At 37.1% G+C, this 25,834-nt stretch overlaps 1 protein-coding gene across 2 annotated transcripts in view; it reads left to right on the forward strand.

Moving 5' to 3' along the window:
• Positions 1-25,834, forward strand: part of NBAS (NBAS subunit of NRZ tethering complex) — a 176,624-nt gene that overhangs the window by 24,267 nt on the left and 126,523 nt on the right. For both annotated transcript variants that reach the window (XM_071548327.1, XM_071548328.1), the window contains exons 15-27: positions 1,387-1,644; positions 2,416-2,541; positions 3,466-3,617; positions 4,474-4,608; positions 4,878-4,956; positions 5,652-5,756; positions 6,120-6,256; positions 20,006-20,089; positions 20,730-20,883; positions 22,266-22,451; positions 23,441-23,614; positions 24,596-24,729; positions 25,441-25,503. In XM_071548327.1, the coding sequence (XP_071404428.1) occupies positions 1,387-1,644; positions 2,416-2,541; positions 3,466-3,617; positions 4,474-4,608; positions 4,878-4,956; positions 5,652-5,756; positions 6,120-6,256; positions 20,006-20,089; positions 20,730-20,883; positions 22,266-22,451; positions 23,441-23,614; positions 24,596-24,729; positions 25,441-25,503 (1,787 nt within the window). The remainder of the gene's footprint in view (positions 1-1,386; positions 1,645-2,415; positions 2,542-3,465; positions 3,618-4,473; positions 4,609-4,877; positions 4,957-5,651; positions 5,757-6,119; positions 6,257-20,005; positions 20,090-20,729; positions 20,884-22,265; positions 22,452-23,440; positions 23,615-24,595; positions 24,730-25,440; positions 25,504-25,834) is intronic.

Below are 25,834 nucleotides of genomic sequence, written 5' to 3' on the forward strand. Positions count from 1 at the left end.
ATGGTTAAAAAATAAGTTGTTAATACTAATAGAGAAAGAGATTCTGTTTCCTTATCTCTAGATAGGTATTGCAGGGAAATTCTGAACTTTCTGCAACTCAACTGTTGTAATAAAAACTTGATTGCCAAATAACTTCTGGAGAGTAGAGGCAAATGTTGAGTCCCAATGAGAGGAATCTTGCAGCAGGAAATAGTTTGTGTCAACAGTTTTCTCTGTTTTGTATGTTAGTGCATTTGAAGAATACTGCAAGCATTCCTCTTCCATTTTGAAAGACACGCCTCTTACAGTGGGAGTGTATTTAGAAGAAATGAGGAACATGCTTAAATTAAGGCATAGGCATTGAAGAGATACATACTTTGTTTAGTAAGATTCCAGGAAGTAGTAGAATATAATGAAGTGAATAAAAATTTTCTTTGAAGCTAAGAAAAATGTTCTTTTCTAAAGCTTGCATTGAAATAGGTCTTCAATATCTTAAAAAAACGTTTAAAGTAATATTGGACTTAAGAATATCTCGGTATACACCAAAGCTTGTGTGTATGTTTTTGAAAAGGCATATCATTCTGGAAATAATACAAAGCCAGCCACTAGCTTATTACAGCCTAAGTATGTTAGTTTGAGATGACACTGAACAGAGAACCTTGCTTTTTGATTAGCTGGGTGTTGAAAACACTCCTGAATGCTGCATTAAGCTATAGACCACTGTACAAAGATGTCTCCTTAGTTCTGTCCTGTCTGGTGGTGCAGGGCATTTAGTACAATGGCAGGTTACTGTGAAGCCTTCACTACTTCAGTGGGTAAGAGATGGAGCCTCACATCCAGGAGACAAACGCAGTCAGGGTTTGTGGAGCATGTTGTGTATGTATGTATGGCCAAACTTCACAAACGAAGATTAGGGAAGGGCTCTCCCCACATGGGTGTGCCCTTCTAGCCTGTGCAGTGGATTTTTTAGGTAAGGCACAGTGTACGCAGAACTGGCCCCACTGTTTAAGTCCTAAAGTCCATTTGCCACGGCCGAGCAATCTTGGACAATGACAGTGAAAGTCCTCGGGACTGTCTCCAGCACCCGGTACTAACTGGGGCTGCCCCTGCTGAGCATTCGAGATCTGACGGGATGGGATGGTAGGGAGGAATTGAACTGACAGGAGACAGTCCCCACTGAGACTCGAACTCAGGTCCTTGGGATTTGGAGTCCGGAGTGCTCTCCATTACACCAGGGGACCGCACAGAGCATGTTAATCAAACTGAGAAATGAAGGGTTTACAGGAGACAGGGAGGAAGGATGTTGACTCAGAGGTTTGGGGTACTGGAAGTTGAGATGTACTCAGTCCTCACCAAACTAGTGTAGGTGTGCTAGGTGGATGCTTCTTGTTCATATTTTCTGTGCAGTGTGAGATAAAACTTGTTCCAAAAAGATTGCGCTTGGAAAGCAGGCCTGGTGATGAAGATGAGGGAGAAGATGACTCTGACTCAGATGATGAAACTTCTGCTAAGGACAGATACTTCAGTTACCTGAAGCAAGGCCTGTACTTTGTGACAGAAATGGAGCGATTTGCTCCTCCACGTAAACGACCACGTACTATTACAAAGAATTTCCGCCTTGTCAGTTTGAGATCCACAACTCCAGAGGAACTGTACCAGAGAAAAGTAAGTATAGAAGGAAAGGTCCAATCTCTCTTAATTACCTTTATTTAGAAAGAGCTTTTTACTTTTATTTCCTGATATATTAGTGGAAAGATTTAGACACATATTTCTAAGAGTCTCCAAATTGACAGTGTACTGTGTCACCTAATAAAAGCCATCATTGTTTAAAACTAGCATTATAATAATTGAAATGAAATGATGTTTGAACATCACAGAGAGACACTGTACATCATTGGCTTGACTAGACTTGGAAGTGTGCTCCTGTCAGTGTTTACAAATAATGAAAAATCTGGCATATGTGTTGAATGAAATCAGTTTATCTTGTTAGGGGCCAGGGAATGGGATAACTTTTACTCTGATGTGTTTTGCATGTTTTTTTCAGTCATACATGCAGGTTAGGGCTGTGCCTCACACTTTTGTAGAATAAATGCTGCTTTATCTTTACTGCTGTTGTAAACACTACTTTGTCTAGGCCATTTCAATAGTTCTGATGGTAAACCAGCCCACTCTATAGCTGTTAAAGTGTCCAGAGTGTGCTGATACCATACTGGTTCCTAAATAACTTCTTCCTTCTTTTTGAGGGAAAATCTCTGATTTTCTCGAGGTGTCCGTCAGGTTTGAGTTTTACTGATCTGTAGCTTGAACAAGTCTTTCCTACCTGCTTAAACATACCCACAGTAATTATCTCTCTACCTGTTTCAACACATGGAATTAAAAATTGATTGTTTAATATGGAAATCAGATGACTTTCATTTTCATGTGTTTGCTTTTCAGATTGATAATGAAGAATATGGGGAAGCTTTGTCTTTGGCTCAAACATATGGCCTTGATTCTGATCTTGTGTACCAAAGACAGTGGAGGAAGTCAGCTGTTAATGTTGCTTCAATTCAAGACTACTTGGTGGGTTTGTTGTTTGTGACTTTCAGGCTTTCTTATCAGACTGACTGTATTATCTTTGCAGAAATTGAATTCTCAATTGTGTTCTAGTTTATGCGACCTAGACTGGTGGCAGTTTGGAGAATTGTCCTGCAAATCCATTTCATGTCATGTGAAAGAGAATAACCTTCTTAATTTAACTAAATAGCTGATCTAGAAACCTTAGAAGTTAAAGTCTTTCTTTTGGAGTGTTTTCTAACTTGCATTAATGGCAGCATGCTTTCTATATTGTAATCTCTTCCCCCAGATGCAGCAGTAGATTGCTGCCTGGCAAATGAAGAAGAATAATTTGACAATGAAGTGTGTTTAAATACCTTGCAAGTATTTTAGAAAATGATTTGGGAAGGTGAAGTTGGTATCAGTAGCTGTATGACCAAGTCTGAATAACAGAATTTACAGTGAACTCTGCTACTTTTAACTGGAGCTTTTCAGTAGAATCCAGCATGGGGAATTTTTGGCTTGGGAGAAAGACTTCTAACTCAGCAGACAAGTGGTGTCAAAGTTGTGCAACCTAATGGTGCTGCAGAAAAAAGTATGATATTGAAAATTACTCTAGTGCTGTGGTGGAATACAGTTGGTTTATAAAAACTGCATTTTTCCCCCAAACCATGACATTTTATTTAGTGTATGAAGGAGTAATGTTAATTAGGAAGTACAAATATTGACTTCTGTTCACTTGTTCTAAAAATTCTGCTAAAACAGTTGGTATTACTGTGCCCTTTTCTGTCACATACACTGAGGGAATTATGTTTTTTGTGTTCTCTTTTCTTGGCTCACATGATCAGTCATCAGATGAACTCAACATTTATTTAAGTGGAAGAAATACATCTCTGGTTTTGTTGCTTTGGACTGAATCATATAACATGTCTGTGCTCTTGTTTTGGACAGAGTAAAATTAAGAAACGTGCATGGGTTCTTCATGAGTGCTTGGAAAGAGTTCCTGAGAATGCAGATGCTGCTAAGAAGCTTCTTCAGTATGGCTTGAAAGGCACAGACTTGGAGGCTCTTGTGGCCATAGGGAAAGGAGAAGATGGTGGCAGGTTTGGGAAGGGTATTTTTTTGGTCTGTTTTCATTTTAAAGAATGGTGTATAAAGTAATTTCTAGTAATTTGCTAAAATTTTTTCTTTACCAACCACTAATGAAAAAGCTAAGAAGCTTTTGCAGAATGTAAAGAAAGGTAATGCTTTGAATCAGACTATGCTAAAGGTACACAAAGTACCTATTCTCATTTTACCTTTGTATGTTTATAAAATGTAATGTTAACTGTAAATATGTGTATGTAGCATGTAAAAAGTGAAATTGCTGGTTATTTTATACTGCATTTTGCCTCTTCTCTGGTTGCTCTATAATTTCCTCATCATGGAGAACTTAATGATGTCAATATTTTCTATGAGAATCTATTTCTCTTGCCACTTTTGGAAGTTGCAACTAACCCTATCAGTGCTTTCGATTGTCTGTCTTAATTGTTGTAAAGATCTGTAATGATTAAGCAGAAAGCCAAGACACAGTAGAGACAGTTCTCCACAGTATTCAGTTCTCGGTGGTAGAAGTAGAAGAGGCTGTTCTGTCTTTGTGCAGTCATCTATTACCATTGTGTGTTGTAGAGCTGCTACTAATCCCCAGTGCTGCCTGGGGAATTTAGGAACTTTTCTCAAGTTTGGTTTTGGTTTGTTTTAGGGTGAGGTGGAAACAAGAAGTGATGCCTCTTGTGGGCTTGTTTACAACAGCAAAACTCAGTATTTTTCTATTAAAGTGTAGATTTTTAGTCAAGACATGAATGTAAAACTGTGTTAGTATGTCTATTCAAAAAATAGTTCATCATGTATTTTTTTTTAATTTTTTAAAATTTTTTTAATTTCATCGTCATTGGTTGGATGGCTGGTTTTGTCTTTCAGATTTATCTTACCAGGGGAGGTGGACATTGAAATTCCCTATGAAGACTTTTTGTCACCAGATGAAGAAATGGATACTAGAAAAGAAAAAGAGTTCAAGAAGCGCCAAGAATTGCTATTATCAGTGAACTTTTCAAAGTAAATGAAATGTTATGCCATGTTTTATTGAGTTACAGGTTTATACTAACTGCACAGTTGCAATAACATAGTTACTCTCATGTATGTTCTTCCTAATCCAAAAGTGGGTTAAATTTTAGTGGGCATTATATTGTGTCAGGGTTCTTGGCTTACTTAATTTCTGGATATATTCTAGTGCACAAAGTCATTAAAATGTGCAGCCTTGGTCTTCATATGCACATGATATACAATATTGGTTACAAACATGAAAATTCCTACTTTGAACACAGGCTGACACTGGAGCAGAAGGAGCTGTGCCGTAGCAGGCTCAAGCTGTTAACTTACCTTGATCGCCTTGAAACCTACGAGGTGAGTTCTTTTAAGAGTTCTCACACTGTAGGTATTCCTGTAACTTTCTCTTCACATCATCATATCTTTTTTTGCTATATATTTCAGTATTAATGTTTATAGGCTTCTTGAAATGCTATAGTCTCTCACTGGAGAAAAGTAAGACATTTTCTTCAAGCTACTATGTTTCTTTTGCTTTCCTGTTTCAAATGACTGGCTTCTAGTCTTGCGAGATGTAGTTGAGAGGAAGCCTGCTTTGAACATCCCATGTCTGCAGGGAATTCAGTCATGCAACAACATGGGATGTGGAATTCATGCAGGATTACTATGGTTTGCCTGTCAGTGGAATTGGCAAGTTTTATTTGGATTCTCTAACAAGTCTTGTTCTTCCATGAGCTTACCAAAGTGAAAGTTTTTGGAATGTCAGACTGTATTTTGCAGAGTTTATGAATTTTAACTTTGCAATTAGCACTGCACACACGTTAGGACTTCTACCACATATCTTTGCAACTAATGTTGTCTAAACCCTAATTAAAATAAGGTCTTAACTTACCAATCAAAAATGCATCTATTTTTTTCATGCTGAAACAAAAACCCAGCATGCTTTTCAGCATCTATCTCATACTTACTCATCACAAGATAAAGGAGTGTGTGGTCTTTTGATGCTTTTGTGAATCTTGCATAAAAAGCAGTCGCTCTTTGGTTTTCTTTTTAAGGAAATCCTTGGAGGGCCTCATGCAGCTGAGCAGCATTATGATGGAGAATTCTTCAAGAAGTTCAGAAATCAGAATATTGTACTTTCAGCAAGAACTTATGCTCGGGTATTATTAATATATTTTATTATTATGTTACTGTACTAAATATTGTATTATTAATACAGTTCTATTAATTATTACAGCATATTAATTTTGCTAGAATGTTACATTGTTCTGGTATTGCAGTTTGCTTTTAGGTGCTTTTCCCCCCTGCTTTTGAACTTAGTTTAATTTCAATAGGAATTTAAGAGGTGGGCGTGTATTTCATTTTAAATAAGTACATGCTGTGACCTTGAGCTTACTTTCTTTGTTGCTAAAGAAAATGTAAAAATTAAATCTTGGTTGCATGACCTAACTTTACATTTCTTGCTCATTTTTAGTCTAAATTAGTCTTATACTTGTTTTGCAACTTACTGATTTGTTCTTTAGGAAAGCAATGTCAGAGCCCTGGAAATTTTGTTTACTTTCCATGGATCAGCTTTACTGCCACACAGACAGGCAATTCTCTCCAATTTTCCAGAGACTACTTCGCCACATGAATATGCTTTGTTGTTACCTGAAGCTCGGTAAGGATACATCAATGGATATTAACTAAAAGAAGGTTGATTTTTAGGTTAAAACATAAATTAATTTCCATATGTGGCAATCTGCTATTGTTTATTACCTGGAATTGAGGGTAATGTACTTGACCACTCTTCATTTTCTGCTTTACTTTGTATCATTTATGGATCTTTTTGGTCTCTTCTGGTTATTAACAGGGAGGTAGAGATTTTAAATGTTCTTTCCTCCATCATGGGATGGCAGGAAACGTGGACTTTTCTGACCTGAAACTGCCTAGATTTTCATGTGTGTAGGACAGGACAGGACTTGAATTGATTTGCAGTAACAGTCAGTGTTAAGAAATTAATAATAAAAGTGTTTAGCTCCCTGGAAGCAAATAATGTTTTTCTGGATTTGTTTTGAGAAATAATTTAATACTTAGGCAGTCTTCAGAATCTTCAGAACTTCAGAATCATTAATCTTCTTGATACTGATTCTTATTCAACTTGGTAAGGTAGAATTATGAAAAGCTTTAAATCCAGACTTTTCCTACTGGTTCATTTCAGCATAAAATGTTGAACATCATAATTATGTTCTGTATATTTTTTGCTTCTAGAATGTTTCTTTCAGACACTTCAATTATGAAATTAGTTTTGAAGCATATTGTTCAGTGCTCATAAATAGTTGGCAGATTTCATTATTTAATGTTTCAATAGGACTTTGAAGCCTTACTTCAGAGGGAAAGTTTTTGGAGTAACTAAAAGAATTTTTCTTTTTGTAGTCTTCCAGCATTTCATTTCAAGGTTTTGATGGTCCCATTTGGGCAATTCTCCATGTAGAATAGGGTTTTTCAATTCATCAAGTTATTCCCCTGATGTTTTTCCTAGCTTATAATACTTATTAGTTTTGCCTTTTCTGAAGAGACAAAACAGTCTTTATTTCATGATATCTGATGCTTCCCTTTTGTGTGATGGTAGTATTAGAAACACAATTAGTTAAGGCATGAAAACACTTGTTTTATCCTTTCCTTAAGGTGACAGGACCACGAAGAGAAATTATTGCAGCATTTATAAAATTGGTAAAATGTATTCCAGTTTTTCTCTTTTGATAAGATTTATAATATGAGGAATAGGGAGGAAGTGTCATCTTAAATTTGGTTGTGATATTTTGCTTGTCATAAGTAGGCTCCCCTTTCTGAAGAGTTGTTTGTTCTTGGGGTTTGTTTTTTGTTGTTGTTGTCATTGTTTGGTTTCTTTTTGAAATGGACTTATGTGCCAAGAGGCAAAATAACAGCTAAAATAAAACATTTCACTAGTGATCTAGTAGTAAAGATGTGAAGTTATGGGTTAAGAACTTAGTTTTGTCTGCTGTTGAAAAATGGAAGTATGTAGTTTGAATCTGTATTCCTGTAGCAGACAGAACTTCCAGTGCTAGAATCAGGTATATACAAGTTCACACTTACTTTTTTTTCCAGATTGCAGAATGGACAATACTGTGTGTCTCTGAAATGTTTGCCCTTGGACAACTACAAAATGAGAATGAGATCAAATCCTACATGCACAAATCTCATATACTCAAAAAAATATAAAAATATACCGTATATTTGATCTAACCTTTTCAAAAACTGTTCTCTGTTACAAAACTGCTTGCTCACATAATACTGCTAAATGCACTCCCTAAACCACTATTTTATTAATGTAATAAAATTAAATATGCACTGATGAAAACATATATTAATGACAATAATATATTAATGAAACAGACTTATGTTGTACAATGTAAAATTTTCTTTCTACTTTATAAACTTTTTTTTTATAAATGGGATGGATCTCCCCTCCCCTGCCAGTTCAAATAGCTTCAGCTTCTGGCAGTTCTTGTTTCATGTGAGTCAGAATGAGTTCATGTGAATTGAAGAGAATTCAAGTTCTTGGTCATTTTCAGTGAATTTATTGGCCTTTCAGTTCTAGCATTTGTTTTTTAAAGAGGTTATTTGCATGATAGAAATACTGACCTTCTGTAAATATGTCATTATTGTTACGATATCTAGTTTCAATGACTGTGCTCTCTAGTTTTCTTTTTATTAGAAGACAATATGTAAACATAATTTGCCATAAATTAACTAATTGAACAAGGTTATGATACAATTTATTCATTTCCACATAACATTAAAAGGTTGTAGGTACTCTAATTAACAGAATTCTGAACAAAGAAAAAACAGAAGTATAAACTCCAGTGTTCAACTGGTAGAAGAAATTTTGGCAGCCTTAACACTTACTGTCTCTTTAGCTTATGCAGCTTGTACTTACAGGAGTCTCAGGATAAGGACTTAATTTTTTTTTATGTCAGAGTAGGTTGATTAAATGGGAGGCCTTTGGGTTTTTTTTCCTCCGGTGTGTAGTAGTTTTGTAGTGCTGAGATGGTGTGCTGGGGGATTCAAGTACCCCAAAGTTGAGGAGAAACTCAGAAGGATGTTTCATTAGGGTTCATTAGGGTTTGTGTTATTTTTGATAATTCTAATGCCAGAATAATGCCCAGTGTAGAGGCTCTGGCTCTCTGAGATCTGCTCGGATGCGAAGGCTAAGGGCAGTGCCAGTCATGCCCACTCATGTGCCAGAAATTAGCTATAGGGTGCAACATCTTTATGGTTGGTTGAGAGTAACCATCAATTAATGAAAGTCACTGGTAAGATGTTTGTGTTGAAGTGTTAGCTGTAGTCCTTTATAGAGGTTTGATTCCTCTTCTTATCGACTCTGTAGTGAAGCTCATGTTGATTTGCAAGTTCATTGATGTACATTAAGTGTGTACCAGGGTCTGGTAGGCAGAAGTCTGTTGGCTGAGGCATTTAGCTGTTAACTAAAGATTTATGGGATCAAAGCCCATCTGCCTGGACAAGGTCCTAACTTAATTAAAACATCTGAGTTGCATTTGGGAGATGCAGGTTGATAGGTTAATATCCTGGGGATCTTAGCATAAACTAAAAGTTTTTTAAGTTTCATTTAAAGCTTTGAAGGCCTTCAGTTTGGGTGATCCTAAGTTTCTAGGGGATACTGAGGATTACCGGGGAGAGTATTAAGCATATGGGAGATAAGGTGGTAAAGGTGGCAGTTAAGCTGCCTACTGACTTGCTAGTATGTAATTGTTTTATGTGATTTGTGGAGTTTGGTGGGAGTGTAATTGCACAGTATGCCAGGAGGAGGTAGAAAAACAGTCCAAGGAGCGTCAAGAGTATGGTGATGATTGTTGCTGTTGTAGTTATTTCTTGTTAGTTGTTGGATGATGAATCATTCAGGTAGGAGGCCTATCACCGAGGGGAGTCTGGCTGGAGATAGAAGTGTAGGAGTTCAGTTATTGAGGGGATTTTTGTTTGTGCAGTTCGTGTGGATAGTTTTAGAATTTTGGTTGCATTGAGGGTGAAGAATACAGCAGCAGTTATTAAAGGGTATAACTAGAAGGTAAGTAGGGAATTTGTGGCTGTAGATGATGATAATGGCCTTTTCAGCCCAAGTAAGAGATAGATGAACTAATGAACTTTGACTTTAGATAAATCTAGTAAGGGATTTTGAGTCAGGAAAGGACTTAACTTGGTTTTCCTTTTGAAATTTCACACTGTTGCAGTTGTGAAATATTGTATATCCTGCATATCAGAAGGGGTTTTTTTACTTCCAGTTGCCAGAAACGCTATTCTTTTGTGTTATGTCTAGCTCTTTGTTTTTCTGAAAATGCATGGTCACCACATCTGTACCAAGAGATATCAGTGGGCTGTTTGGTTGCTGTGTGGTGCATGTGATGAGACCACTAGGACAGACCAACTGATGACAGTGCCCGTGTTAAGAGTACAGCCTTCCCCAGTGCCCTAGCTTAGAGCACACTTTGTGCCTTGCTGATTCCTTTACTGTTGGCCTCCTACAGCTCAGACCTCTTACTGAGTAAATGTGCTGGTTTAAAGGCGAACCAGCAGGGGAAATGAACTCACCACGAGAGAGATTGTAAGTCAGAGCTAAAATTTAATAATAATATTACAATAAATACACTGACACAAAAGGGAAATTGCTTTCAACTCACAATAAACCCAGCAGTATAGCCCAGTGTCCTGGGGCACAAACCCAAGGGGGTTTGTTTGCCCTTGTGCTGAGACCCCTGTGGCTCCCCCAAGTCCAGAACAAAAGGAAATGAAAAACCTGTTGGTGCAGGCGAGGGCTGTGGTCTGGGCGAGAGCGGGGATCTCCTCCTATCGAGGTCCTGCTGCTCCTCTGGATCCGACAAGAAGTTCCTGAGGTCTTCTTACCCACCACTTATGTACCCTCAGGGAGCACCCTGTTCCTCCCCCTGGGCGGGGACTCACACAATGGGTGATTAACTCTGGGAGCCAGGGGGTGTTGGACTGTTGATGGCCCATTAGCAGCTCTGCCCCCTTAGGCTGAGTGTGAAGGTGATAATGACTCCCTGGGCAGCTGCTGCTAATGGCCCATTGTCCTTGGGGAATGAATAGAGGGGGTAGAATACACAGCTTTGATCACCCCCACACAGTGTCAACTGGTCCCTCCTGCTCAACTAGGACAGTAAAAAAGATTATGGTGGAGTTGTCTTTCCAGGTCTTCATATATGGCCCGGTGTGTGTGTAGGATGAAGTACTGTTGTGAACTTACCATATTATGTCTGTATACATTGCACACTTTAAACAATAAGAGGGTTGGTTCCCAGCTGTGCTCTCTGATATGACACCTATCTAAATGAAAATTCACCACAGTGCTCTATGTTGTCTTAGTTCCTCCATCTCTAGAGGAATCTGGCTGAGGAAAAACATGATATTGTATGGCAGGTGCTATTTGTTTGTGCATGGAACAGGTGAGGTGGGGCAAGTGAGCACCTGTAGCTTCTCCCAGGGCGAGAGCATTGAAACACAGCTGCTTGCTGTACACCACCACCAAATAAATGCATGTACAAGTGCTATATATTAAGAATTTCCTAACCTATAAGAAATGTTTTTGTAAAGGTTGTGTTTTAATTGCCATCTCCTTTTATCTGGATCCCCCAGTTCAGCTGCAGGTAGTACATTGTATGTACCTGCTGAAAGAAAGGCTCGTTTTGACTAGTGCGTTCTGTAGGCATACAGTAGTTTTTCTTTTTACTCACACATCTTTTACAGTAGGATGGCATATAAAGGCCAATGTCACAAAAATCTTGAGGTCTTGTCAGTCAAGGAAGAGTTGGCAAAACAAATCGGCAAAAACAGGTGGGTTTTTTTTTCCTGTGCCAGGTTACTAGGAAATACACATGTATTGTTTTCCTGTGTCTGCTTGTAAGAAGTCTCAGGTGTCAGGTATCCTTTTGTTTCTCATTTTTGGCACATGTTTTGTAGCTTATCATCTTTAGGGGTTAAATCTCTGAACAGTTCAGGAGGAGGTGTGTGATGTCTAAGTAGACAACGTAGGTGTTCATGAAACTCTTGCCAAGGACTGCAGTTTAGGTAAGCTCAACAGTTCCCTGATCTGAGAAGGAATCTGAAATGCTGAGAGACATTGGTGGCTCAAAATGCCTGTTGGCTTTGAATTTTGATAGGCAGACATTACTAAGTAATGTTTCTGCAGAATTGGAATTGTAATGTTTTCCTAATTCTTTGCATATTATTTCTCAGCTTCTTTTATAATGATGGCTCCTAAGCCTCTGCTGTCTCTAAGTCATTGGGATTCATGCTCCTTCTCAAAGATCCATCACAAGTGCAGACTGCATCTGTTAAGACAATTAGAATGAAGGTGGTAAAAGTTTAGGTAGTCAAATAAGATGGTAGCTCTTTTTAATCCCTATTTTAATAGCCAGTATTTTTAATGTATAGTTAAGACTGTTGCCCTCAGGTTTTTAGATAAGATCTAGGAAAATACTGTTTTACAGCCATTATAAATATGTACCCAGAGTATTTTTCCTTTTCTTTTAAGTTTCTTACCGTTTTTACTACATTTAAGTGCTATATTGTAACATTACTGCTCATATTTTCAACTCACAGAAGTCTGGAACTTCAAATGTGTAGTTCCCTCAACAGCTGTAAGTCTGCTATATTGCACATTATGCCATAGTAAAAATCTTCCCCCTAAGATAGTAACTTTTTATATGTTGCTGTGTTTTTACTTCTTAACTTTCTCCAATACTAGTTTTCAGTTGTGACATAAAGTGCATTTTTAGTGGAGAGTTGTGGATGAACTCCATTTGCCTGATGAGCTGGGGTGGAAATGGAAATGCCTTCTAAAACCTTACTGATGCTTTTAAAACTTGACAATTTCCGTGTAGTTGACTTTCATTTGTAAATGAATAAATACTACTAAGAGTTCATAAGTGGTTAGCTTTGCCTTTCCATTATATCTTGTCCTGAACTAGGTTTTTAGTTACTGCCTGTTGCACTGCAGTTTCAATGTCTTCAGAACTCTCTTAATATATAGTCTCCATTTTTTTATATTAGTTTTTCTTCAGAAGTGGAACTACTTTTGTTTTTAGTGTAGTTCAGAAGTGTTCTGTTAAAAGAACTAATCACCTGGTAAGTTCTGTTTCTTGTCTGAGTTCATTTTTATAGTGCTACAGTGAAAGTAATAAGGGCTTAACTTTTATATGCATGTCTTTGGTGGTTTTTTTTTGCACTAAGGGGAAGAAAAAAACAGTTCAGAGGTAGAGGGATCAGTGTTATTAATATTATTTTGAGGATATATTTGGTAAAGAATACCACAACAAACCAACTAAAATACTAAACCATTAGATCTTACCTTCTACAATGAAGTAAAAAAAAAAAATTGAGGAAAAAATTACTTTGTTGTGGTGACTCTTGTGTTCCTGTCTGGATTGACTTGTGTTAGCAGCAGTGAAGGTTCTTGTCCATGTAAAAATTAAAGCAGTGGTTTGAAGTGGAAGAACAAGATTCCTGCAAACTGCTTATGTGGGGATCTGGGAAAACAGCAGGAACAGCCAGGAGGCTGCTGCAGACAGTGAGCTGGCAAAAGTACCATAGATGTTAGTCTTGAGGAGTTTTTGAAGAGGAGAATGAGAACTTGAAGCCATGAGGGAGCTGTGGAGAACACAAACTGTCATGGAGAAAGGAGGAAAGTTTCACTGAAGCTGCTGTGTTGGAGCTGAGCTGTCCTTCAGCTGTATATCCACAGAACATTAACAGGGTTTTCTTGGTATTTTTGGCTATTTAATGTCTGACTTGTCCTGACTTCATCTACCATGTGTATCGTTTATCTGCATAGTCTGGCTTGCCTTTCCCAGTCTTCTCATGGAAGTGTATTGCTGCCATTGCCTCATTTGTTTGTTGCCTTTTTACAGGGTTTATAACAAAATTTCTCCCAGGAACGGTCGTTGTGCTTTATAAATGTATAGTTCTGAAGTAGTTTTTTCACGATTTGGTGGCAGACAGCTTTGATCTTACTTGGAGTTCAGCTGTGTCTTTAAAATGGCCCATTTTGATTTTGTGAAAGCTGCTGCCTCGAAATTTTAATTGTATACATCAGGTAAAAAAAGCCACACTGAGCTTCTGAGCTGAAGTTGTGTACTGTTAGTTGGCTTTTCTGATGTTTAGATTATTTGTTCTAAGTATTCAGGAGGAAAAAAAGTTTCCCTCTCCCCAAATTCTAATGATGTTAACCTCTCCCCTAATTTTAATGATGTTAACTGCATCATTAAAACTTAGCTTGATTTACTTATGTGAAACAGTTATAACTTTCTCCTCTGGTGGCAGAGTTGCTTCAAAAGGCCTGTCACTGCACTGTGCACAGCATGAATTCTGAAGGGTAGTTAAATGTGGCAGCCAAAAGCAGCTGGGATACCTTTTCCAGTGGTTTATGCAGATCAGTTTTCCCAAAATGTGTGATGTTTTTGGCACTCTGTTTTAGGCAGCAGCTGTACTCCAGTCTTGATGAATTAGGCACATCCTATGGATACTCTTGGAAAATGAAGCACTTGTATCACATAGTATATTGAAGTATTGGTAACCCAAAAATATAGGTAATCAGTTCTATAACTGTATTTTTTAATTCACTATTCAGCTACTATAATGATAGAAAAGAATATTTTTATGCAATATGAACAATGCAGTACATATTGCAGCTGTTTGAGACTATATCTGGGATACATTTCTTGTATTTCATCCTCAGTTATGGAATAATAGAGACATAACAAAACTGTTTCAGAGCCATAAGAATTGCAGAGCAACAGAAAGTGGCATTGATTTCCCCATTGCTGTCTGAGAAGATAAAGACTTTGGACAAAAGAGTTTCTAAATTAGATTAAGAAAGAATATTTTATTTATTTTATTTATGTATTTAACACACAAGCTTTCCAATGTAGAATTACTTGTTTATAACACAATTTTTCAGTCAATGAGACGTGACTAAAAAAAAAGAAAAAGTAAAGATTCATCTATGTCTAAAATACCCCAAACCTACTCTTAAAAATGTCAGTGTCTTTCACCAAAAAGATACTGTTTCATAAATGTGTTGGGACAAATTGTGTTTGCATTCAATGTGCACGAGTTTTACAAAGGAAAAGATTAAAAAAAAAGAAGTTTTCAACTAGATCAGTCTTGGAGACAGGCCTGTTGTATTAAATACTTAAAGGAAAAAAGCCCCACACAGTTGCTGTTGGTAATGGAGAGAATTGGAATCTGACCTTAAGACTGAATTAGACCTTCCTCTTTTGAAAGCCTGTCCTTGGCAAGAAAAATATTCTGCAGGTTTCAGTAAATGCGGTTGGTAGGATACAGAACCTACAATAGTATGGACTTCTTTTGTCAGAGAAAAGAATGGGAAGAATTGCTAAGCCAGTGTAAACAGTAGAGTGAAAAGAGCAATACAGGAAAAGTCATCTCTTTTTGAAGAAATAGAGTTGAATACTTCCACAATCAGTCAATTTACTGGGCTCCAATCATATTTATTGTACTGTTGAAAAGAGAGAAGGGTAAAGGGTGGGGGAGAAGTAGTGGCTCAGGAAAAAATAAAAAAAGAAAGCCTCAATGCCATGTTAATATTTGCTTATAGTTATGGTGTGTCACGGCTGATAGTTTGTTTTAGTTGGAAAAGAAAACCACCTGTTTCAGTGACTACAATGATCTGACCCCATGTCTGGTATTTTGAGTGAGTGCCCACTGCATAGTAATGCAGACATAACCTGCACATACCTCTGCCTTCTCTGTGATTTCAGTGTCTAGAACAAACCTGCAAGGTTGTATAGCATAAGCACAGAATGAATTCTGGATGGAGTAGCACTGAGTATATGTCGTATGTATGATGAGCTACCTGTGCATGCTGAATTCACCATTTCAGCCCTGTTAGAACAATGTCTTGTGTACAGGGCTCATGTGGAGGTTCGGATGTCCCCATTTGAGCTGGATTTGTTGTATAGTTATAAACAAAAACATTGTTGAAAAATGGGAACTCTGCCTGTTTTCAGATATGTATTCATGTCTGTATCTATTCTCTGTGCCACCTGCATGTATGTTTTTGAGTTTCAGGCTGCATTAGTGTTTTGTTGCCTGAAATCTTTCTCAACCGACTTACTTCTATTTTAACAGCTAGTTTTCCAGAGTGTTTGTTGCTCTCTGTTTCTGCATGAGTCACTGAAATTACTGATAATGGAAATTAGAGGGAAAAAATAATCTCTACGAAAACAGAAATAATAGCTAAGAACTAACTTTCTGATAAATGCTGAGATAAATACAGGATTCTAGTACTTGCTTTTATAAAGGACTTGGGTACAGGGACCTCATCGTTTGCTTGTGTTGAGACTGGTTTTTTCCAGTCCTTGTATTTGATTGCAAATAGAAAGAGTTTTTCTTAACTCTTCAAAATGAGGAGAAAAAGTAAGGACAATTGGACGCAGCCATGTGGGGGCAGAAGGGAGTTACGTATTTTTTTAGTGTTGTTGAGAAGGTGAATGAAACCAGGGTTCAGCTCTGAGTGCTGTGGTTTCTACTGGGGTTTTTTTGTATGTGTGATCTTAGCTCATCAAGAAACTTACCTATTAATAGGTAAGGACTGACTTTCCCTAATTGCCAATTTCTACTAGGATGAGAAATTTTGTAGTCTTTTTTTTGTGTGTGTTTTCTTTAAGCATTTAGAGAGAATGGTTTCTGAGTGCTGCTTGAGTCTTGGTGAGAGTTTCAAAATCTAAATTTCCTCTCTCAACTTATTCTAGTGGTGAACCTGAATATTATCAAAATGTCAAATGGAGCCAGAACAGAAAATACTTATAAAAGTATTTCCCATATCCATACACCTGACTTAAAATATTTTAACTCTAACTTTTTCTGCTGTGAGAAGGGAAAAAGGATGGAGTAAACATTTTCCAGTCAAGATTGCATTGCATGACGATTTTTTGCCATGAAATGAAATATCTTTTCCCCTTTAGTATTTTGCAGTGAGGTCTGTTAATAAGCTTTTATTAGAAACGTTTGAAGTATGCTTTTAGCAATTCTGGAATTGATATGCCTGCACAGCTGTAGGTTTCATTCCTGCAAAACCTTGTGCTGAAACTGAGATTGGTCTTAGTAGACTTGGCCAGAAGGCAAATGGCCAACAACAGTTGTCAGAGGAAAAAATAGATGCAGGTAAGCACATTGCAACATTTACCTGAACTTTCTAAAGTGAGAAATAACACTGCACCTATAATATATGGCTCAAATATCCTGAGCTAGATATTTTCTAGAAGTAGTAAACTTTCATGACACTTTATTCCAGCAATTCATTCTATTTTTGAACCCAGCTACATGGTGGTTTATCTTCTATGCCATGCAGCTTAGACCAGTCAGCAGCTTAGCTGTATATTGTGTAAAACAGTATCTGATGTTTATTGTAAGCAAAGTCCAGTCTCATCAATGAACAGTGAAATGCCATATCCTTTTAAAGTGAAATGATAAAATGGGCAATGGTGCCACTCTTGGCAGCTTGGCATCAGTTTTGGCATGTTGGTTCGTTCTTCTAGGATTTTTCAATCTGCTCTGGCTTTTGCAAAATGGATGTCATACATTTGTTGCCATTGGTCATTCACATTGCTTGTCTCTACTTCTCAACTTTTTTTTCGATTGTACCCTGTGGAGTAAGAGTGGCAGAGGGAGGCAGAACTACACATTGCTTTGTCACCTGATGGATTTTGGAAGTGCAGAGAAAGGGGGAAACAAAGCAACTTTCACAGTGAGCAAAGCCTGGGAACTTGAACTGAGTGAGATCTTTCTCAACAATTACTTTTTTAAGCTGTAAACTTTCAACTCAGTTGACACTATAAGGCTGGGGCATTAGGGAAGTTATTTTTAAAGGAATCTGTATATAGTTCATGACTTCTGTTATTTGGAAAGGTTTCTAAATGTGAAGTGTTAGCCCTAACTTCTCCCCATTCTTAACTTGCTTTAATACTATTTTTTAAGTGGACCTTGAGTGACTCTAGTCATACATTTTACTCGGTGAGGAGTGAAGGTACCCTGGCATTGGGTGACGTCAGTATAGAATCTGAGATAACCTTGGGATGGGGATATGCGTCAGTCCAAGGAAAGTGATTTTGCCAGGGCTGATGATTCAACAGCAAGACATTTTCTGCCTTGGTTTTCAGCTACTATGTGGCTTTTCAGCTAAAAAGTACCACTGAGTTCCCTCTTCAAGGATTTAAACAGAGCCCGGCCACAGAGTTTCCACTCTGCTCCACCCTCTGTGTTCAGTCCCACTGAACACATTGTGCGTATTGTGTGTGGGAAATTGGGCATGCTGACCACATTCCATCCAGGGAGTAGCAACTGTATTTCCCCCTATAATTTTCATACTGTTACAGCTTTAGTTTCTGCTTTGGAATTTTACCCCATCTTTCCCTTGTTCCCCTTGCTTCTTGCAACAAAACAGCCAACCAACCAATCTTGCCTTGAAATGTCTTCTTAAGCCTATTGGGAAGTGAGTGGGAAAAAATTTGCTAAGAAAACAAATTGTAGTGGGCAAATTTTATCCTGCTTCCTTTTGTGTTAAATGGAACACAGGAAAGGAGTGCATTATTTATTGAAACATAAAGTCCTGCTTCTACTGTCTTGATTTTATAGCTTGGAAGACAGCATTAGTCACACTTTAGCTTTTCTAGTATTTGACATTTCAACTGATAAAGAGGACTTTTTCACTATAGAATGGGCCTTCCAAAATAGCATCCTCATAGATGACATTTGAAATGTGGCCATAATAATTTAGTTTTTTAACTCAGTTTTAAACATTAATATTTTAAATTATTACTAAATGATGTTATTTAAGATTTAAACAACTAGCAGCCTCCCTAATCCCCAAAATTCGAGATGATGAATCTTTCAAAAATAAGAAAGTCGCTTTATTCCTCATACCAGAAATGTTAATTTGGAATTTTCTTTATTAATTATTTTTCAGTGATGCTGCTATATGGGGCCTAATTATAAAGAGAACTGTATAGTTTTGTCCAGCTGAACTGGAATTGAACACAGCTGTTGCTATTGCTTTGACACAGGAATTAGTAGTTTTCCCTCTTCTTCCCTCCTTTTGTTTGACTTATATAAGCTGCAAATCTGCCTCTGCCATTTTATTGCTGGATTTCTACAGCATATGTTATTTGGGCAGTTAGAAGTACTGTGATAAAACACAGGGTATTATTTGTTGATGCAAGACAAGGGAAAAAAGAGTGGCCAATGTTCTGGGTGCGATTCTGTGTGTACGGGGCAGGGCAGTGGGTGTGGGCATGCCTTCCTTCTTCAGTGAGTTTAATGGCTGCTGCTAAATGAGATGGAGTTACTGATTTTTAGTTTGTTGGTTTGACTCCTAGTATATTGTAAAATTGATTTGTTTGTTGGAATTGTTTCCTTCTAAGCTACTAAGTTACAGTGCTGCTTTACAAGGAATGAAGAAGATTTTGTCAGTTTTTAGTTTATAAATAGGGATTGTCCATGTAGTACTGCTATTGCTGTTTACTATTAGGGTCAAGAGAAAATGTGTGTGAAATTTAAACATCTTATTGCTCCAGTATGCTGTAACTCTAACCTCTCTACATTGCATATTGTTTGTTTCTTATTTCTATAAATGTCAGAACCTGTAAGGCTCTTCTCCCTCAGTTTATGTTCTGCATAGCTTGACATGTTTTTTTCATGTTTTATGCTATTTAAACAGTTAGCCTGCAGTAGCAAGCTGTAACTAATAATTCTAGTAATAGCCCATGCTGTTCTTAATCTGCATCCTAAAGGGACTTTTTTACTTTTTTATCAACCTCAGTATATAGAAGATTTTCACTGTGGAAGTTTGTAGTCATAAAACCACATTAAACCTAATTGAGAAGATCAGTACAGCAGGTTATATCTTGTTTCAGTACAAGGATTTGTGCTAAAATTTGAACAATTGTGTTTTTTCTTTTTTTGAGCTGTGAAGGTCATAGGTTTTTATTAATTTCAGTGGCAGCATATGAAATCAGAATACTTAGTGTGAAGTGATAAAAGTTCTGAGGGCATGTAGTGGTTTTTCTCCTTGTTTAAGGTATGGTCAGCAAGAAAGTAAATTTATTAATGTTCTTCATTGAATCTCTAGTTGTCTAGGTAGAATATGTGTTTGCATGGATAATATACAGGCAAAATCATACTTGTAAAGTTGCATTAAGAAGTAATAAATCTTAAAGAATTGATACAGTAATTGAATGATACACTAATTATGAATTCACTGAAATATTTGTGTATGCTCCGTATTCTATTTAGTGAATGCCATAACAAGTTAAAAAGAAATAAAATTATGTAAAGCTTCCCTTTTCTGTTATACCAGTTACAGGAAGGGGATATTGAAAATTCTTCCTTGGAATGAGCAGAAACATCGTGAAGAAGACTGGTGTGAAAAAGCAGAATGCAAGTCAGTATACATAAAAAGAAAAATATTTCTCTATGTACATTTCAGATAAATAATTTACTTACTAATTCTTAAAATGTGGGAAATATCCAGTAGGACTCAGTTCTAATTTTTTGTATGTACTGAATTGTGTTCTCAGCTCTCCTAGTGAGGCTGACTGAGCAAAGGCTGTTCCATGTTACAGCATTAGGTGCAGTGTGCCTTGTGCTGAGTAACTTCAGCCAGTGTATGTGAACAGTGGGAGGGAGGTTACTGTTGGAGATCCGGATTTATTTATCTGTTTTTCTTTCCACCCCATTACTTGTCAACCGTAACATTATTGTAGCAGCATTAATGGATCACAAAACTGACTTTCACTGTGTGAGGAACAGATGGAAAGCAGAGGTTGGGCATATCTGTATCTTCATTAGAGAGGATTGTTTCTTTCATTATTTATCTCCTTTTTGAAATCTCTTACTACTTACTTTGCTGACAAAAACTAACACTTCCTGGGATTGGCATTTGAGTCTCATCAAACTCTTGTGTAACAGTGGGTTGACTATATAATTTTCTTTCAGAAGTTTTTGGAAAAAGATTGATGTGAAAAAAAAATGCAGGGATATATACACTGAAACATAGACTTTGCTTTTTTTTCTTTTTGAAGGATGATTATTGAACCAACTCTGCAAGATGAAGGCGAGTTTCTGTATGAAATGCAACCTGAATTACTGAAGTACAGGACTACTGACCTTTCAGTAGATCTCGTTACTGATTGGTATTTGAGCAGAGCACAGGAAATTGAAAAATATGCAATGCAGGTGAGAATAGCAGTGAGGAAATGACAGTGGCTGACCAACTGCCCTCCACAGACTCCTTAACACTCTTGATGCGTAAATGGGACACTTTTCCCTCAGTAATGTACCCTCATCTCAATTTTCATTATGGCTTTTGAAGTATTTGTTTTTTCTTTTGAAATGTACTTGCGCCTGCTCTAAAGTTTACTCAGCCAAATAATTCATCCTTATGGTTGAATAGGAAGTCAGTGGATTCCCTTTTACTTGGTTTACCATGGCAGACAGTAGCTCTTTTGTGATCCATGAAAAATGTTTACCATTACATGTTATGTTTATAACTAAGGGAGGGAAGGTTGTGCACAGGATGTTGGGAAACATGTTTTATTACCTGTCACAGGATACTGTATTATGTGTATTGGTATGTGGCAGTCACGTGTCACTGTCACATGTCAATATGTGATATTGTCATGATTGATTCCTGGCAGTGTTATTGTGTGTCTGTAGGACTACCATGCAGCTTAGTTTTTGCTTGATTTTCTTCATATGTTAAAGAGTGTTTGAAGCTCTGTGTGGTAAAGATAAGCATTGCAAGTAAGAACAGAGCTCATGGACATGCTCTGGTGTTTTATTGCTTCTCAAGCCAATTTAGCTGCAAGAAAAGGAAGCTGACTGGAAGTATGAGCTAGTTTTGATGGGTGAGTTCTTTTATTCTTCAATATTCTTCAAGTTTGCAGTCCTCCAAGGCTCTTTAATCATAGTTGCCTGTGATCTTAACAACCAATCAGTATGTATGAAAATAAAAGCAACTTTCAAGGATCAATTAAATTGGTAACATATAAATTAAATTTCATTCTCCTCTTCCAGACTTATGTCTGCCTTGCTGAATAGGTACAGCCAGTATTGCATTCTTTGAAATCAAAACAGAAGCTTTCATATAAAGCTAGTTTCAGTCACCAGGGAAAAAGGCTGTCATTATCTTCTGTTTCATAAAGTGTAACAATTAAAATTATTAAATCATGGTCAGCTAGAAAAGTCACATTACATGTCAGTGACCTGATTGTCTCTGTTTAGAGCAATCCTTCATAATCATGCAGTGAGATGAGGTGATGTATCTCTGTGTGTGATCTCCAGAAGGAATAATACTCTAAGTTACATGCATCAATGAGGGGATGCATCTTGGTCAAAAGTCTTTAATGACATCATCCACTGAGGTTAAGCATTTTATTTGGTCTTTATAAAGCTGAGAAGAGCAATCCATTTAGGAATATACAGTCCACAAAAACTTCTAGGAACTTAAAATTGCCTATTAAGCAACAGAAAAAGAAAATAGACACAAACAGGGCACAGATTGATGTTGGGTTTTGGCAAACAGTTGTACAACAGGGGGTTATTTAACTATTTTTCAGGTTGACTGTGCTCTGTCTCTTGTTCGTCTTGGCATGGAGAGGAATATTCCTGGTCTGCAGGTGCTTTGTGACAATCTGATCACTCTTGAGACAGTAGTTTATGAGACTGATGGTGATCGAACCCTGACTTTGAACGAACTTCTAGAGATGAAAGACATTGAGAAGCTGAGACTGTTGATGAAGAATGTAAGTATTTTGAATAAATAAGTATACTTTAATTTCCAATAGCTCAGGTTACTCTGGTTCCTGTGTATATAAAGCTACTGTTAATGGCTGTCATTTTTCTGGTGAACCTCCATTTTTAATTCAATAAAAATTCAACAGTTTCACTGTTCCATTTTTTGTTGTGGTGGAGTTTTTTCATTTATCTGTTTATAACAAAAACTAAATTCGCTCAGTTTTCTTAAAGACCCACTTCTTTGTCCTTGGCATGGGACTCAGTAAATCTTTCAAAAGCTGTGAATTGCCTTTTCATTGACTTTTTTTAAAAGATGTTCAGTGTAGCTGTTGATGATGCTGCAGATACAACAACATAGAATGTTTTCCTTGGATGTTTTTCAGTGTCTTTAAATATTGTCAAGAAATCTTAATATTTTTCCCTGAAGCTGGTATGTGTTTTTCAGCTCTGTAGTCAGCCTGTCTGTAGCATTTCCGAATAGAAATAGTCCTCTTGGAAAGGTTGAAAAATAGCTAAAGATTGAGCAGGGCTCTGAAACTCAGTTGAAGAATTTCCAGAGCAAAATACTCAAAATTTTCTTTTTTTTTTCCTAGGATTTATCACTCATCATTTTCCTGTCTTGCATTCTTAGTGAATTACTGAAAGTAATGCTACTCTGGCATTCTTGCAAGCTGATCTTTCCCTTATACTGAAATTGCAGGAGGGAAGACAGCTAGACTTCCTCATGTGATGGGCTTTACTCCTGTACTGCTTGGTTTTCCCAAGCTACTGGGTAGCAGGAAGATGTTGGATAGTTTCAGTGCTCCGTGGTGTAGTGATCTGTGCACTGGGTGGTGAATGTCAGGCTTCAGCTCTTGTTTGTGATAGGTGAAGATAATGTTTCAGTTACACTGATCAAAAGAATGCTGTTTATTTTTTGCTTTTCTTACTTATTTTGGACAATGAAGCTGAACTTGCTCTTTTTTTCCCCCTGTCTGTAATTCCTTGTGCTTTCCAGTCCTCTGATGAAAAATACGTGAAGAATGTTTATCAGTGGATGATCCCTTTTCTCCACCGCTGTGAAAGTCAGTCCCCTGGTCTTGCAAATTCACTTTTTAAAGAATATTTAGTAACATTGGCAAGGGAAGACCTGACTCTACCTCTGAAGATATTTCAGAATTCAAAACCTGCTGTAAGTGTAGAGCTCTGATGATTTTACTGTTTTGTTTGGAAATTCTTGTCCTGAAGAGATAAAATTGCAAAGAGGGCTAGTTCATCTAAATTGTATCATCTTTCTGATCTTTCCCTTCCTCTTAACAGCCTTTTTTATGTTTTAGAAAACTTTCATTAAAAGGTTTTATACCATATATTATGATGCAATTAAACTGTCCTTAATGAGTTTGTCAAACTAATGTAATAATGATCTTGATCTAATAGAATAAAATTTATTGTATGGATTCTTCCTTGAAGTAACGTTCTGGTGACCTGTTCAAAGTAAATTCCTGGCATATTTCTTTTTAAAAAGTGGATATGAAAGAGTTTAATGATCTCAGTAATACTTCTTTCCTGAGGAATTTTACTAGGATTAAATTTAAAGTTAATTCTCCTGTCTCCTGCCCTCCACAGGAAATCTAAAGAATAAAGTGGGGGCCTTTAGGATTGAGGCAGGAGTTCAGTGAGTAAGGGTTGAAGTTGCCTTCCATGTGAGTGTTTCATGCTGCTTCTATGGTTTAAATAATTCTTCCAGAGCACATAAGCACATTTTTGCATGCTCTTGAACTTTCTGAGTGTATGGCCAGAAATCAACCAGTGGAGCAAAACCACAGCTATTTTATGTGTGTTGATACTGTTGTACATAGTAAATAAATCTGACAAATGTTTGCAGCAGTTGCCTTCCTCTGCCATACACCCTCTCCACTTTTCCAATTCAGAATGGGTATAATGGCACACCATTGTTCTTTCAAGCAGCTACACTGCGAGAAACTAGCCAAGTTATGTTTCAGGTTGTGACTCCAACAGGTATTTCACCAGGTTATTAGCAAGGGACATTCTAATTGCACCTGAAGACAGTTTATTTACTTGCAGTACCCATTGTTGTGTAGTCAGAAGAAAACTAACTGTTGAATTATTTGAAATGGAAAATAAAAAAGAGTGTGCTTTCTTTTCTTGTTAGTGTCAGCAAAAAATTATTTCTGATCAAGACCAGCTTATGATTACGGCCCTGGAATGTATTTATAGCTGTGAACGAGATGACCAGCTCTCTCTCTGTTATGATATTTTGGAATGCCTTCCACAAAGAGGATATGGGTAAACATTTTCAGCCGGTTATTTGTAAATATTTTAGAAATATTAAATATAGCTGTGAGTTAATGTTTAAAAATGGTTAAGTCACTAAAGGGCAGATGATGTTACTGGAATGTTCTGCTCCTGCTGGAGTTGCCATGATCATCATATGTGTGTTTGTATGCTTGTGATATGTGTACTCTACCAGGTAATGTAGAAAAACACGAGTTAAAGTAGCAGCCTAGATCCGAGGCTTCTATATTAGTTCCTTAGACTTACATAGTCTGAATTGAGAGCAAGTGTTAGTGCCTTACTGGTCTCGTTACAGCAGTGGCCTGTTGCACTTAGTTTACAAGCAGCAATATGGCCCTGTGGGAGAGGGGAAGATGGAAGACCTGTGAGAAGGACAAGTAATTCTCAGGACAGTGGGAGCCTGAAGAAGAGATGTAACCTATTCTTCTAGTATATTTTACTTGTAGGAAGGAGGAAGCCTGAGAAAAGTCTGAGGAGGAAGGAGAAGCTCTGTTCTTGAGAGACTGAGAGACCCTTGCAATTTTAACTATCTTTCCACCAAGAAGGCAACAGTTTCAGTATTTTCAAATAAGCATATATTTGATTTTCATCAAGGAATGTTTTAAACCACTCATCTTTATTTCTTTTGTAATACGAAATACATGAAGAGATTATAAGAATTATTTGTGTAGGTATTTATTTAATTCTGTAATATCTTTGCAGGCCTGAAACAGATAAAACTAACACTCTTCATGATGAAGTAGATGAACTGGAACAAATTCTTAGGTATTTAATTTTGCTAAAATTAATAATGTATTCTTACAGAAGTCATGGGGCAGAGCCAAGAATTTTTTTATGACAACAAAGCAGCAAGAATATTTATATTGTTTTTAGTGCTGCCAACAAGATTATCTGTATGTTTTTTGTATTAAGAACATAGAAATGTTGAATGGTTTTATCTTTTGAGTATTATAGAATTGCTTAGGTGTTTTCCTTGGAATAAAAGTTTGGGAGTTCAGTTTTAAAGAGGCTTACCTGAGCAATTTGTTTTGGTCTTGATACTTTATAATGCTTTGAGTGATCAAGGACAAACACTGTAAAGACATGTCATCAGGCT

The sequence above is a fragment of the Pithys albifrons genome, chromosome 2, assembly GCF_047495875.1.
Source record: "Pithys albifrons albifrons isolate INPA30051 chromosome 2, PitAlb_v1, whole genome shotgun sequence".
Taxonomy (NCBI): domain Eukaryota; kingdom Metazoa; phylum Chordata; class Aves; order Passeriformes; family Thamnophilidae; genus Pithys; species Pithys albifrons.